The sequence below is a fragment of the Labrus mixtus genome, chromosome 20 (assembly GCF_963584025.1).
Source record: "Labrus mixtus chromosome 20, fLabMix1.1, whole genome shotgun sequence".
NCBI lineage: Eukaryota > Metazoa > Chordata > Actinopteri > Labriformes > Labridae > Labrus > Labrus mixtus.
Window position 1 is genome coordinate 5,345,444 of NC_083631.1, and position 15,476 is coordinate 5,360,919.

The following is a 15,476-nucleotide window of genomic DNA, read 5'->3' on the forward strand; positions in this document are numbered from 1 at the left end:
TTTACAGTCAACCCAAACATACATGTTGATGCCTCTATACTTGGTACAGTCATGTAAGATATGGTACAATACACTTTATTATCCCCTTGGGGAAATTTGTGCTGCCAAACATTCAGTTCTGAATGAAATGACAAGTTATGTTAACAAATGATTATGTATTGAGAGCTGTTCAAAAATCTTTAGCAACAGCCACTTTGTCGACAATTTGTTCATGGGTGTTAAAAATACAGCCCCTCTAACTGATACAGCACAAAGCCTTGCCGCAATATCAATTACTGTGGAACCAATAATAAAATGTGTAGTTCACAACGTGCACGTTCAATACAGTAACATAATGAAATTGAGATGAAAAAAACAAAAAAAGCTTATTTAAGAACTGAAAATGATATCACATTTAGTAAATGTCGTATTGTAGTATATATTGGATGTTCTTGAAGCTTTGTAGTCAGTGTGAGATTGAGTTTTGTTTTAGTTTCAGTGTGAGTTTGAGTTTTTTAGAAGCAGCATGTAGCTGTTTTGTGCAGCGATTCTAAAAATTGTTTGCAATCTGCTCAGCACTCAAATAGCAGAAATTAAAAGTTATGGACTAGGTTTAGGCTTTTGACAACTTTTGGATGTTGTTATCTCTGTAAAAAAGTTATATATTTGGAGTGGGAGCAAGTAGTCCCCTAAGGATATTTCAACAAACTTTTAAACACCAAACAGGAAATATAGGAGGATACAACCACAACGTGTAGCTGAGGGTACACTGAACAATTTTCAATTTATCTGTGCCATTTTCCAACTATATTTTTATATTTCCTTATATATCAATTTAAAATTATCAGATTTATATTCATTTTCGGACTCCCTATGCCAATAGCATTGGAATGTATTATCCTTGATGCATTGTGTTGACAATAATTTCTACCAGTCTCAAATTGCAGTACCCAAAATAACCAGTAGGAGTCACCAGTGCAGCAAAAATGATGAGAATACCCCTCACCAGTCCAGATATGTTGAAAATTAACTACATTAATTCAAGTAAGGTACTTGAGGTTTAAAATGTGTTCATGGCATAGGAATATTGAAATTCAGTCCTGCTCTTTTATCTGAAAGCTGATGTTAAAAGTAAAATTTTAGAGTAAGATGTCTTATTATACAAAAGTTTAACTCTTGAGTAAAAACAACCTAAAATCTTTTTACATTGGTGTGAAATCAAAAGGTCTCATGAGACCCCTCAGTCAGAGGAGTTTGCCCTATTCACACCCATAAGACCAAGATGTCTCACAAGGCCTCTTTGGCAAATACTGGAGAAGATTGTGCGAACTAGTGATGGGAAAAGCAGTTCTTTTCAGTGTACTGAATCAGTAGAATCAGTTCAGTAAAGTGATTCGTTCAAAAGATTCCTTCACAGAAGCCGGTGGTGAATAATAAACCAATGAGCTGAGAATTTAGTTGGATAAAGCTACAGTTTGCAAACTGAAAGCTGCTAAAACAATCACATTTATTTTCCCTGGCCGTTCTGTTCAGTACGTTCAGTACACGAATCACTTACTGACTGACTGAGAGGAAGAGAGTGACTCGGAGCTCCCGTTCAGTGAACGAATCACTCACGGAGCATCAGTCAGTCAATGATTCGTACACTGAACGACGTACTAGTACAATGAACAAGAACCCTGGGTCTCAATTCTCTCGAAGTCGAGGAAGCGCGGCACTAAATATTTTAATAACAATTAGGCTGGGTGTCGCGAAAATGTATATGCCTGTTAAAGCAGCTTTCAGTTTGCAAACGTTATCGTGAATGACAATTAATTTAAATTATTATAGGCTACATGTCAGCAGGAAATATGCATGGCAACAAATATATCCTATGCCAGAACAGTTATATTTTAAATTATGTAAGCAGGGCAAAAAAATGATTTAAAAAATAATAATATTAAAAAAATAATGGGTTTAGGCTACTTTATGAGTCTCTCTCTTCCTCTCTGTCAGTCATTCGTTCACTGAACGTAGGCAACTGAACGGGAGCTCCGAGTCTCTCTTCCTCTCAGTCAGTCAGTGAGTGATTCGTATCGGAGCTCCCGTTCAGTACGTTTCAATGAACAAATCACTGACTGAACGTGAACATGCGAGACTGCGAGTCACCAGCCTCAGTCACACACACACACACACACACACACACACACACACACACACACACACACACACACACACACACACACACACACACACACACACACACACTGTACTGACTGAAACACGATCGTTAGTGGATGTTAAAACAGTCAGCTGAGTGAAATTAAGTTGGATATAAAAGTCGTTTGCAAACTGACAGCAGCACATACAGCACATACATTTTCGCGACACCTAAATATTAAAGAATGTATTTGCTACTTCCTCAATTTTCGAGACATGAGAGGGAGAGGGAGGGCGGGCTTTGAGCGACTCTTACGGTCTGGTGAGAGACACACGAGAGGGGGGAGGAGAGCGCAACTGAAGTTGAGAAATGAACGACTCTTTTCAGTAAGTGATTCAGTTCAGTTCGTTCACCCAGATGATTCGTTCGTTTTGAACGAATCGTTCACGAACGACACATCACTAGTGTGCACAAAGTGTATGAGGAAGTGAAAGCGCAGATGGCAAGAACCAAGAAGGCGGAGCAATCACAGATAGCCCAAGATACCTTGAACGAAACATTCCGTCACTTTATAGTTTGGAGATACATTGGTTCATGATTTACCGTAAGTATCAGGTCCTGTTTAACTCTTGTGTATGTACCAAGACTTAAATGAGATGGTGGTGTAACAACTGCTTGAAACTATCTTGTTTTCTCTGAATCCTCCAGGAGAATTGATTGTGCCATTTTGGGAGATCTTTGCATTTTTTCTCCCAGCCATCCTCTTTGGACTCCAAAGGAATTGTGAGTAGAGTTTGTTGGGATAGAATTGTTGTTTTTTTGAATACCAGTAATTGTTTAATTTACCTTTAATTGATATTATGTTAATTTTCAAGTAAGCATAACTTATGAAAGGTCCATCATATGCAGTTTAAGAGCTTGTTGAGACTTATTTTAATCTGATAGTTTCTTTGTATAATGACCCAGCATCTCTTCAGTGATGTACAAAGTATACATTTTATGTGATTAAGCCTGGTTCATGAACTTACAAATTAACATTACCTTAGCAAAAGAGTTAATTTGCAGTGTAAGTACTCTTCCAAGATTTTAACACCTGTAACAACTGAGGAAGGAGCTTGTGTTAACAGATATTTTTCCTATAGTGCCATTAAAGACATGTCCCTAACGGTGCTTTAAAAAAGTAGTAGAAAGGCTTTAGGGAAAACATATAATAGCTGGATGAATGTAGTTGCTATTTCAACATTGCTGAATTGACTAATTTAATTTGGTAAATGGTTGAATCATTTTGTATCACTGCCCTGTGTACACACACAATGAGTGTTTTATATTTGCCAGGTGTTTTTTGCTTTTTGACAACACATCAGAATCAGGATTTGAAGCTTGCTGAAGTATGGAGGAGACCATATGAAAGAAAGACTTAAAGTTTGGCCAATCAGCAAAGGAGTCATGTTCGTGCATTGAGGAACTCATGATGTAAGTACAATAAGGTTAATGATTTGTTTTCTTAACTGATTATATTATTGAGACACTTATTTTAGCAAAAAGAAAATGCATCAAAATGTACTATTAAACTATTTTGTTTATGAACCATTATATTGAAAAAGACTACTTGTGCCAAAGCTCTTCTATTCAAAACTTTTTTCAAGTCTTAATGTTTGAAAAACCTTTCCCTCTCCTTCATAAATAACAGACCGTGAAATCTGCTGAGTTTTCAGAACAGCTGCAGATTAAAGGATCTCCTATTAAATATCCTATCCATTTTCAGGTCATAGGTTCTCATTTTTATATTGCCATTCATGGTCACTGTTGATGAAATCTAAAATACTTAATTAAGATTGCATCACATTCTTTCTTCTCCCAACAGTTTCTTCTAACAGGAAATAAAAAGCCAACAAAACACTTGGCTGAAAAAGTATTTGTAAGAATTCCTACATAACTATGTGTGCATCTGAACCAAAGCTTCTGAAATTCAATCAGGAAAATATTTTCTTTGCTAACAGTCAGTTCTTTAGTTAGAAACTGATGACAGGAAGTAAGTCTAGATGGTCAGTTATTTGAAGGAAAATTGAGACCCGATAGATTACTTCTAAATACTTGCTCGTGACCTTTTCTAGCGCCTGCTTCTACCTGTTTATAAACCTCCACATGTTCCCTTTAAATTAATGAAATTCATAATAACAGTTGGAAATATGTCAAAAACTAATTTAAAAATGTTTTATTTGATTATCTTACAGTTGCTGTTTCTGGTCATGGATGATTTTGTTTGTAAAAAATTAATCAAATGGGGTCTCAGCAATTGGATAGGTAAATTTCAAGGTATGATAATATTTTGAATTGAATAATTTCCCACCCATACTGAAACATTGAATTGTATATTTATAGTAACATAAAAGGTGCTCTAACATGGCTCTGCAATTCAATGCCAACTTACACTGTAAGAAAATTCCAGCATTTTAAAGATGGCTTTCTGTTTTGCGTGACAAAGGTTCTTCTGAATTGTTTCCCTAATAACAGATCAAGGCATTGATGAGGAAAGTTTTTACTGTCTCGATAATGATGACATCAAAGACTTGATCACAAAGGTTCTACCAAGGGAAAGATTCAAGAAGCGACTCAAGTTGCTGAAGGTAATACTCTTCAATGTATTTGGTCTAATAATTTCCAACCTATAGATCCAAAATATAGAATTACTAATGTATCCTGAGATAAATAATCCACCATCCTAGGCGAGAGAATGGATCACATTGTTGTTGACTTGAGGAAAGCGGGGTTAGGGTTAAACTGTAATCACTTTTAAACCTTTTATCCTGATTTAAATGAAAAAGCTAATTAAAATACTTAAATTGCAAACATGTCTATCCAAGCCTGTCATACATTTCATCAGGATGAAACTGTTGTGGAAAATATTTTTGTTGTTGATAAAACACGTTTTTAAGAGTCATCTGTATATATTGATCCTCAGGTTTTGGCCAACAGTCACACAAGTGATAACGGTAAGGTCCACAGTATATTAAATGATAATGTCGTGATGATCTATGCTTTTAATTCAGTAATATCTTGCTTTTGAATTTCTATTAAAAAAATACATAAGGACAAAGAAAGTTGGAGCTTCAGGGGGAGTCCAGCAGAGGGCTATCATCAAACAAGAAACAACGGTGTGACACCACATACCAAGGTATTTTTTATTTTTTAGGACAATAACAACTTACCATAGGGTAAGAACTTTTATCTAATGTTGATTTCATTTTTACACTAAATATTTGTTTCTATTTCTGGGGCACGGAAATTATTTTCCATTTCCATCAGAACCCTTCAAATCAGAAACATTTACGTGTCATGACTTTATATTAAACCTCAAGTGAAACTTGCCATAGCAAGGATACTGTATGTGGGCTTCCATTACTAACCAAACTTTGGGCATTTCACCCGGTGCAAACATCTTATAGTGCAGGGCAAGTGTTATTGCTAGTTTCTGCTAACGCTGTCTAATTTTCATGCCCAGCACTGACACTGTTTGACTAGCAAATGTACATGCCCAAACCTGTTCGACCATGTGCATGTTGGTCAATGAGGTGTGGTAAGGCACAGTGTTGGCACATTGCTATGGATGCAGTTAGCAACTACTTTGCTGCTATTTAAAGTAAGGTGCACTTTTGATTGTTTTAAATTATGTTTTTTTTAACATCAAATGTTGAGTGTAGATTGGGTTTTTAAGGTTGGGGTTCCTTTCTCCAAGTGGGTAAGACACTGAACTTGAAGTTATTCCTGAAGTTGTAGCCATGGGTGTGTGAATGTGTATGCAGGGGATTCGTACTGCTGGGCAGATGGGCATATTACATTTCAGCCTCTGCCATGGATGAAGTGAAGTCTGGTGATACTCTGAATTATTCTTAATTGACTTTTTAAAAAAGTATTTTACACGTCATGTTATTTTCCCCTTGTTTTATGTAACAGGGTATCTAATAAATATAAATGTCTGTACTTTTATTCCAACAGAAAAATATATACTTTCTGAAGTGAAAAACATCATTGAATGTGTCCATAGCAAACTGCTTCATGGAGACAAAACAATGCTCAATGCCTTTCTAAAGTAAGAAATACATTTTTGTATGTATTTTATGACAAGATTCCTGACTGGTCTTTAGAGTTCCATCTGACTTTGCATAGGTATAGCATGTTTGAAAGATTCAAAGAAGGAAAACGCACTCGCTCATAAGCCAAAAACATGGTATTGTATGGTATTTATTGCAACGTCTAGAGCTGTGCTTTTAAATACCACCTAAATTCATTACCATGAAATGTTCTTTGTGCTGACTATATTGTCATATTTGAACTTTACTATTGGTCATGAAGTTGTTTTCATTTTGAAAACAACAAAATCAATTATATAATTTAAGTAGTACATGTCTTGTTGATAGTCAATGTCAGAATTTCAAATTTCTTGCCAGATTTAAAGTTCCATCATTCATGTGGTAGTCAAATGATGCTTGTGTAGAACTGAAAGACAAAGAGAAGGCAGACACCTTAACATTTGACACATTCTTCCATTGATATATTTATAAGTACTGAACAAATATGTAAAATCGTGTACAATAGGGAAAGAATCTGTGATTTGGAGACAGAAAAGACAGAGCTGGTTGGTGTCTTTGGAAGAACAGGGGCTGGGAAAAGCTCTCTAATAAATGCTGTCGTCGGAGAGAAGGATCTTTTGCCCTCAGGAAGTGTCAGTGCTTGTACAACAGTCATCATTAAGGTGGAGGCTAACAAGCAGAACCAGAACTATGAGGCAGAGATTGAATTCATCCAAAAAGAGGTACAACCACCTTAATATGAGTACTTGTCACAAAATGTTATGATCTACCTGTAGCTGCAAACTTACAGAAACAATTCTTCCGTCAATTACTATTTCATTCTATTCAGTAAACCAAGTTATAGATAATTATTTTATTTATTTTTAGGAGTGGGAGCTGAAGCAAGTTTTATTATACTTGTCTACTTTCATTGAAAATGTTGCAGAAGAGGAAGACGCTGATGAATATAATGATGCTGTTGAAATACTGTCAGCACTGTATGGAGAAGAGTGGAGAAACAACTATTCTGAAGAAAGTCACATGAACGACAAACATTTCAGAGAAATTCCAGAATTTCTCAATTCTAAGAAGAAAACCTTGACCTCTGAATCAGTAAGAAAGAGACTATATCTATAGTATCATTCCTATATAAAAAATATACATGCAAAATTAGTTAACAGGCGGCAGTCTTGTTTGAAAATTCATTACATTTCCCTCTCGTGCCATTTGAGGTCTGTAATTTACATACTGCGGTGCCCTTCAAGTTTTTTCAGTTGTGGCTAGATTAGAAAATGTTACGGTAAATCTAGTACCTAAAAAATGATTTAGAGAGAATTAACTTGATCCTCAATGTCTACAGCCACATATCAAATATTCACTTGACACAAAAGTTTTGTCCTTACTAGTTTCTAGATTGACTGTGTAACTGCTGCTGTCAAATTCCAATCAGTATGTGATCCTCATGGAGAATTTAAGATAAATCTTGAATCCTAATATTTATTGCAGGCTAAAGAGCTGTCTGCAAAACTTGTCAAATATACAAGAAGCAGCTCAGAGGACGGAGATGCTAAAGAAGTGAAGAGGTGGTTTTGGCCCCTGGTGAAGTGTGTGACAATCAGGGTGCCAAATAATGACCTTCTTCAGAATGTCACACTTGTTGATCTACCTGGAAATGGGGACCGCAACAAAGGAAGAGATAAAATGTGGAAAGGGGTAAATCATTTAAATGCATCACTTTTACTATCTTGTCTTGAGTGTAATATTGTTTTCTTATAAAGCACTGATATTGACTGATATTCACAATTGACTTGCATTGCATCCTTCTAGGTTGTCGAAAGTTGTTCCACTGTGTGGATCGTGACGGACATTAACAGAGCAGTATCAGAGAAAGAGCCATGGGAGATTCTGAAGAGTGCCAGCAGCCTTATTGGAAATGGTGGCCAATGTCAGCACATTCACTTCATCTGCACCAAGTCTGATGTAATTGAAGACTCAGATGATCTGTAAGCAATTTTTTTAAACATTTTAATTAGATGTAAACATTGATAAGCATTCAGCAGCCAAAGGTTCAAGAGGAGTATACACAAAAAGGGGCTTCAGTTGACTTTATTAGGTAGGGCAGGCACCCCACGTACAGAGGCTTCAACCCTCATTGCACTGGTTGCAGGTTCATTTCCAGAGCCTGTGACTGTTCAATGCATGTCATGGTGCATGCCCCCCTCTCTCATCCCACATTTCCTGCCTCTGTACAGATTACCTATCCAAATCAAAAAAAATAAAACTTCAACTCACAAACAAGATATCAACTCCGTGCCTTGAACTTAAAAAATGCATCCTGTTGAATATCACTAGCCTTCCACTGTTGCTGTGCTAATTTATCTTCAGGGTTGCTAATACAACTGTTGGTTTCAGCTTCTTTGAGCTTGATAATTAGAAACAGACATAAACTGAACAATAAATAACCCATCTCGTCTTACAGTTCAGTAGCTGGTGTTCGTGCTGCCATTTTTAAAAGAAACACGCGAGCCAAGGAGGAAGTGAGGAGAGAATTCCGAAAAATAAAGGAGGTTAAGGTGAGTTAAATTGACTGACAATAAATCTTTAGCAAAGTTCTGTAGCTGCTAGTCTATCATCTTAATCATTTTTCAATTTTCAGAAACATTTCAGTGATGACTGTTTCAAAGTGTTCACTTTGAGCTCCAAAGAGTTCCGCAGGAATAAATGGCTAAAACCAAATGAAACTGGTAGGTGAAGTCCATGGATAATTCCAGGCAGAATATTTATGATCTGCACAAAAAATATCTAATCATGTTATTATGTAAGCTGTATATTATATTTTCTTGAACAGAAGTCCCTGAGCTTCAGGAATTTCTGCAAAATCTAAACAACTTTCACTCAGAGACACTGAACTACGTGGCTGGAGGGTATGGAATTCTGTCGCTAATTCAAGGGGCTGGATGTAGAGAAGTGGTAAGATTAATTAACACTTTAATTGTATTAAAGTATCATAATTATCATTGGTTTTAACGGGAAGTAATCCTAATTTTAGCAAACAAGTGTCTGTTGAGACAACAATTCCATCAAGTTAAATACTGGTAAGTTGTGACTGATCTGGTTGTTCTCAAATGCATGTAAAAAGAAAGATGCAAAAGTGACTGAAGTCCAGAGACGCTATAATGAGAATATTTACATTCATATCAAATCCATGTGCCGTTTAACAGACACACACTATGAACAAAAAAGTGGAGAACATAAAACTGGTCCATTGAGCACATAGTGCAGAAGTTTGATAACATGCACAGGTCAGACTGGTAGGGTGCATACATTCTATGCTTGTATCTATTGCTGGGAATAAACTCCAAACTCCACCCCCCGTTTCCACTTGTGGAGGTGAATTCTAAGGATTATATACAACTATGTACTAGTCACATCAGCTCACTCGGACTTCATGAGGAGAAAATACCCGGAGCTGGCAGGAGAAACTCTGAATATAGTCATAGTGAAAAATTTAGCTGTTTGTGTTCACACAGGCCTCCCCCCCCCCCCCCACCCCCCAAAAACACTTTAGGAGTTTGATGTTGTGCAAATGTGAACAAGGCTTTAGAATCAATTTAGTACCTCAACTTTTGTGTCAATGAAAATATATAGTGGTGTATGTGTAATGCTAAGTAAAACAAAAAAAAAACATATAAGGTAGCTTTTAAGAGGAGCTGCAGAGAAGTAGTGAAGCATAGTTATATTTCAATCGGGAGAGAAAAGTAACTTATCACAGCATAGTTAAGGTGTATCTTGTCGGGGTGTAACTGTGCTTGCTTTCCGTTAAATAAAAACATGTTTCAAGTATATGTATTATTTGATCATATATATATGTTATAATATGGTAAATAAAATATGACTAGGAATTTCATAAAGAAAATAAACAGTAAAAACTGACTTGAAAGACAGTAATAGTTAAGGTTTCATTGTTCTATTACTAAATGGGTTGTTTTTTTTCAGGCTGGCATCCAAGCAGATGTGTGCGCAGACCTTGAAGAAAACCTGAGATGTGGTCTTAAAAAAGTCTCAGAGTCCATGCTAAAGGCCTTAGATCCTTTTAAAAACTGCCTCATCAAGGCAGTTGAAAAATCCAAAAGTTCATGTGAAAGTGCCTTGCAGTCATTCCTAAAACCTGTATGTATGGATAATAAATATACATATTTTATTCTTACACAAAAACCACTGGTTTTACATCTCATTAAAATGTTTTATTTGTTATTTTTCTGCCAGGAGGGGGTCCCAGGAAGTGCTTTTCACAGGACATTGAAGTGTGTAGTCGCAAACAATGGCGTCTACAAAACAAGAAAAGGAGAAGAACAAAATCTAAATGAGAAACTAGCTTCATGCCTAACAGAGAGCATTGATGAGGAATTTATGAAGACCTTCCCGTAAGTAATTACTAAATGAGAATATAAAGCCCTCTTAAAAGATATGGTGAATAACGAAATAATTATATACAATGAAGTAATGGAAATCATTTAAAAATGAGATTGTTTTCTTGATTAATGAAATATTCTCTTGTGAACATGTTTCAGAAATGAATCAAAATGTGAACCTTTAAACGGGGCCATCAGTTCCTTTTCACTTGACACAGGGTTGCTAGTTGAAAAGTACAAAGATGTGCAACTGCAACTGGAATTTCTCATGACAGAGGTAAGAGATGGTGATGGTACCGTTTTATCGTATAGTCTTGTTTTAAGCTGTTTGACAAAGTTAAAGGAGACTCAACAAATGGGGTGAGCAAGTCAACCTACGCTTCATGTTTGTGATAAACATATTGAATGCAGGCTAAACATTTAAGAATAAAGAAATATTAAAAATCATATTTTTAAGCGTTTAACTTTAATATATAATTCAATGTTCTCTTTTTGTAGGAGGAAAAAGTGAGGAAAAAAATCAACAAAATCATCCGGGAGCGTAAGAAAGAAATATACAGCTGCCTGACAACAACAATTGTGGAAACGATGCGAAAATGCTACGAAGGTAAGATACAAATCGTTGGCATTAAAAAAACCTGACATTTCATCAAAAGACATTTACATCATTGTGAAATTTTGTGAAATCTATTTTATCAGCATATTACCTGGTTTTCAAGGGGTTCCCAAACAGACATTTACAAACACAAGAGTCAGCACAACAATACAAAAAAACAAAACAGAAGACAACCTAAAGAACAAGATACAACAATACAGAAATAATTACAACCCTTAAATAGACAAAGTAAAAGAAAAAGGGATCAGTCTATACATAAACAGTGCTGACATTACGGAAAAACATAAATAATCCGTTTTCAGATGAGAAAACAAAACATTTTTAGATAGGGGAAATTAAAAGCTTTTTTACAAACTCCTTAGAAACAAAGGGAACTATAAAGAGAGTATGATCAGAGCTTCTGTGTGAGTAGATTGATGTATAATGATCAACAAATTGATTTAGACAGTAAGGATAATTAAAGGTAATAAATTTGAAAACAAATATGATGAAATGAAATTGACGTCTTGTATTGAGAGGAAGCCTACAGAGTTTATGTAGCATAAGCATTGTAGTGTTTGGAAAAAAGGAACAACCTATTATTGGAAAAAGAAGTTGTGAGACAAGTTTCTTTGTAACATTCACTGTGAAACTATGTATGGAACGATATAGAGCACCAGCACTAAAATTTACATTTTTGATGATATGAACAATGTGCGTTTTAAAGGTTGTAGAGAAATGTATTTGATAACAAATGTGTTCTTTTTTTATTGTAGATGCCCAACAATGTAAAGGACCAGGCTCACTAAAAGTCATGAGGACCATCATTGAGCAGCATGTTCATGCTAAGAAGGACGTCATGTTTGAGGAGGCTAAAGATGCGATGATGTCAAAACTGCAAAACTTGATGGTTTGTCATATTTATAATGTATCATTATATGATAATATAGAGACATTTATTGAATGTGATGGTTTTATTATATTCATGGAATATATGGAATGCCCATCTCTCAAAAGGGCTTTCTGACTAAAAATGGCGGTGTAACAAACAAGCAACTTTGTGTATGAAACATTACGACACAATTACAAACAAGCTTTCTTCTATAGTAGATAGAAGTAGATTTCCTGCTGTCTGAGCAGCCAAGTAAACACACTTTCAAATTTTTAATAAATGTAAGATCTAGTTCATCTTCAAAACAACATTTGTTTTGTGGTAATATTTGTTAAATATTTTAATTCTGATTCAGGAGGACATCCTGAAGAAACTGAAGGAAACAATGCAGGTTTCTATTGAGCTGTCACTCAGGACAGATGATGAATCACTTCCAGGTAAAGTAAATGTTCAAGAATACAATGGTTTTGGCTAATATTTTTTCCTGCTAAAACAATACCCAAAACTCAAGAAACTTTGCTAGCATCAAGAAAATAAAAGATTGCATGTGCAGGTGATTAGACTGCAGCTTCGAAGTAAGAGCTGCACAGCCTAATCACCTGCGGATACACTTTATAATGTTGGCCTTTTATTATTTATGATATATGACTTAAAAATTGCTGCTGACACAGTATGCGTGAGAGTGTTTTAATTTCTCAAATACTGGAAAGAAATGTCACCTTTTGATCCAATTTGAACTTCATTTCAATAGTGGCCATAGTAGTTTTAATCATCTTATCAGTGTGGTGTCTGGGAAGTGTGTGTGTAGTGGACTCAGGAAGTGCATTTAAACCCCTTTTTGCAGACTACAAAACCTGGTAATTCTGAACCATATACAAACTTTAGAGTGATGTAGGTAGCTGTGCCACACAAAGACACAAGGGCAATATTTACTGTTCTTTAACTTTTGTTTGTGTTTTCAGATGTCAAAGAGGAACTTGCAACGGTGACAAAATACTATAATAAACTAAAGGAAAACAGGGATGAAGAAATATTGCAAATTAGGTAAAACACGTCTAAATAATGGCCTAGTTTTAAACGGTTATTCCCTGCTGTCTCGAGATGTTGCCTCCTTGCTGTTCTCCAGTGATTTCACCCTCCTCTCTAGCATCATGTGACTTTGATTGTCTGTATTTTACTTTTTTCTTTATACCCTGCTAATTAAGCTGAAAGCTAAGCAGTACATTATTGACCTGCAATCGATAAATGGGAAGAGCACAAGTCTATAGGACCTTCAGACTTGTGCAGTTGAAGAGAGGGGTAGACAGCATCAGTGGACAGTAAGAATAGTTTCACCCCAACCAGGAAGACGCAATCATGAAGAGCGAGTACATGGAAATTGATCTGAACAAAAATCGGCATAAACCAACCCTTTGTTTTTCCGAATTAAGTTTGTATATTAATGTGCCGGGTTGGATCAGTCTCTTCCAATTTATGTTTTTACATAGAGTATTTTTTATTGCTGAGTATTACAACCTTTATTTTTCAATCAGTGATGGATATTTCAGGTTTGCTAGGTGAAAAGAAACAGGCTGCGGCCTGTTTATCCCCTGAGGGGACCACTGGGCACATTGAACAGTAATATGAGGCCTTTGGGTGAGGTTATAACCCTTTTGTCAACTGATTTCTGCTGTTTCAACACATTGGTTGTTTGTTTTTATTTGATGAGTTTAATACAAGCGGCAATCTCCAGTGATACATTTTTTTTTTACCAAAACAAAGAACATGTATACAACCTGGTTAAAAAAATGAAACTGGTCTGATTAGCTCATGTCTCTCGATCATCACACACTGTGCGGTAGATTAATTTTTCATCAGTCTATTAGTATATCGCCAATTTATAACAAATGTTATCTTAAGACACTTTGCAAAAGAGCAGGTAAAAGACCTTCTCTTCGTTATATTGCAAAAGATCAAGTAAAATACGTTATTCGTTATAGTTACAAAAGAACTAACATATTTCATCATGAGCACAGCACTGAGCAATAGTTTTTTATAACTCATCCATTTTGATTTTATGAAGGATGCGAGTTATTCACAATAAGGAACGTTGCTGACCTGATTGTCAGACAGGCGTTATGTAACGGTTCGTAAAGAGGCTAAAAACCCGTCGTTAGGTTGACTGAAAGTTAGGGGACAAATGAGGCAGCTTTTCCAGCATGGCAACAGCTATATTGACTCTTAATCCCCCTGCAGTAACAGGTGGCGTCACTTTGTTCATTAATAGTCTATATGGTTTAATAGTGGATGAATGCACTTCAGTTTAACTACGGTAATTATATGGGTGTTGAATCTATTTTTTCTGTAATGACATAAATCTGCTGTTTACTGTGACATATGTTTAATATTTGTGTTTATATTTATATTTAGAAATGGAAGTTATTAATAACAGACCATCTTATTTGGTTTGCTGATATACTGTACAATGCTATTTTATTTTTTATTCCACTGATTGAAAATCAGTACTTTGTGGAACCGCATGCAATAAAAGTGGATTCAATGTTGACTAAAAGTGCCACCAGCTTCTTTTTTATAGTGCAAGTTGTATTAAGTAACTTACTTAACCTAAGTTAAAAACTAATATTGTCCAACATTTTACAAAAGTGCAGGTCTAGACTGTACACATTGTTATATTATGTGTAGTAATCCACCATGAGCAAAGCAGTTGCTGCCTGTTTTTGTACAAGTAAATATTTTAAATCTTTGTTGTCCACCTTATTAAAGCTTCTGTATGTTCTACCTAACATCAGTTTATGTTCTAGGATGGACAAAGTGGATGCTCCAACCTAGTTCCTTAATCTACAAGCATTACCTAACTCTTTATAGGTGGAGTCAGTAGAATGCTTGTTGCAGCTTGTGAACACAGTATTCAAACTGGGCCCCTCCTCCTGGGCTCCTTGCCCCCAGTAGCGCACATTTCCTGCAGGATGTAGCATGTACGTTTACTGCAAGCCTCCGCACGCTTACTGCCTATGTTTTGGGACTCATAAACTCAGTCATTGCCTGGGGATACTACACCAGCTCCCTGCCCAAAAAGTGTGACTTTAAAAGAAATAAATGACCCATTGTGTCTTCAGAGTTCCAGCTTTACAGTACAAGTATCAAAAACAACCAGTAAGAGTTACCAGTGTATATCCCTCACACATGCCTGTTATCTTATTAATGAATTAGGCAATTTGTCCATCACTTTTATCTGACAGCTGCAGAACACAGTCTGACAACAAGCTAGAAAAGCAAAATAAATTGGTAGTGATGGTTAAAGAAAAACTTTTTTCAACTGCAGACACAGAGGGCTTGTGAACTTAAAGAACCTTGAATGAAACATCGCTTTCATTTACAGGAAGAAGAA

At 35.8% G+C, this 15,476-nt stretch overlaps 1 protein-coding gene across 1 annotated transcript; it reads left to right on the plus strand.

Annotated features, from left to right (window-relative positions):
• The first annotated feature begins 1,403 nt into the window (after positions 1–1,403).
• On the plus strand, positions 1,404–14,642 carry LOC132995656 (nuclear GTPase SLIP-GC-like). The gene is made up of 22 exons (XM_061065737.1): positions 1,404–1,579; positions 2,511–2,723; positions 2,828–2,902; positions 4,354–4,435; positions 4,634–4,746; positions 5,082–5,112; positions 5,211–5,294; positions 6,116–6,209; positions 6,716–6,932; positions 7,078–7,302; positions 7,696–7,902; positions 8,017–8,192; positions 8,669–8,762; positions 8,846–8,933; positions 9,038–9,159; positions 10,186–10,359; positions 10,456–10,613; positions 10,761–10,878; positions 11,100–11,208; positions 11,973–12,106; positions 12,444–12,525; positions 13,051–14,642. The coding sequence occupies exons 4-22, from the start codon at positions 4,369–4,371 to the stop codon at positions 13,134–13,136; spliced, it is 2,379 nt and encodes a 792-aa protein (XP_060921720.1). The 5' UTR covers positions 1,404–1,579; positions 2,511–2,723; positions 2,828–2,902; positions 4,354–4,368; the 3' UTR covers positions 13,137–14,642.
• Positions 14,643–15,476: the final 834 nt, after the last annotated feature.

Coding starts and splice junctions, on each gene's coding strand:
- LOC132995656 (XM_061065737.1), top strand. CDS start 4,369: ATGGATGATTTTGTTTGTAAAAAATTAATCAAATGGGGTCTCAGCAAT. Junction 6,210..6,715: donor ATGCTCAATGCCTTTCTAAA/GTAAGAAATACA, acceptor CGTGTACAATAG/GGAAAGAATCTGTGATTTGG. Junction 9,160..10,185: donor GGGCTGGATGTAGAGAAGTG/GTAAGATTAATT, acceptor GTTTTTTTTCAG/GCTGGCATCCAAGCAGATGT.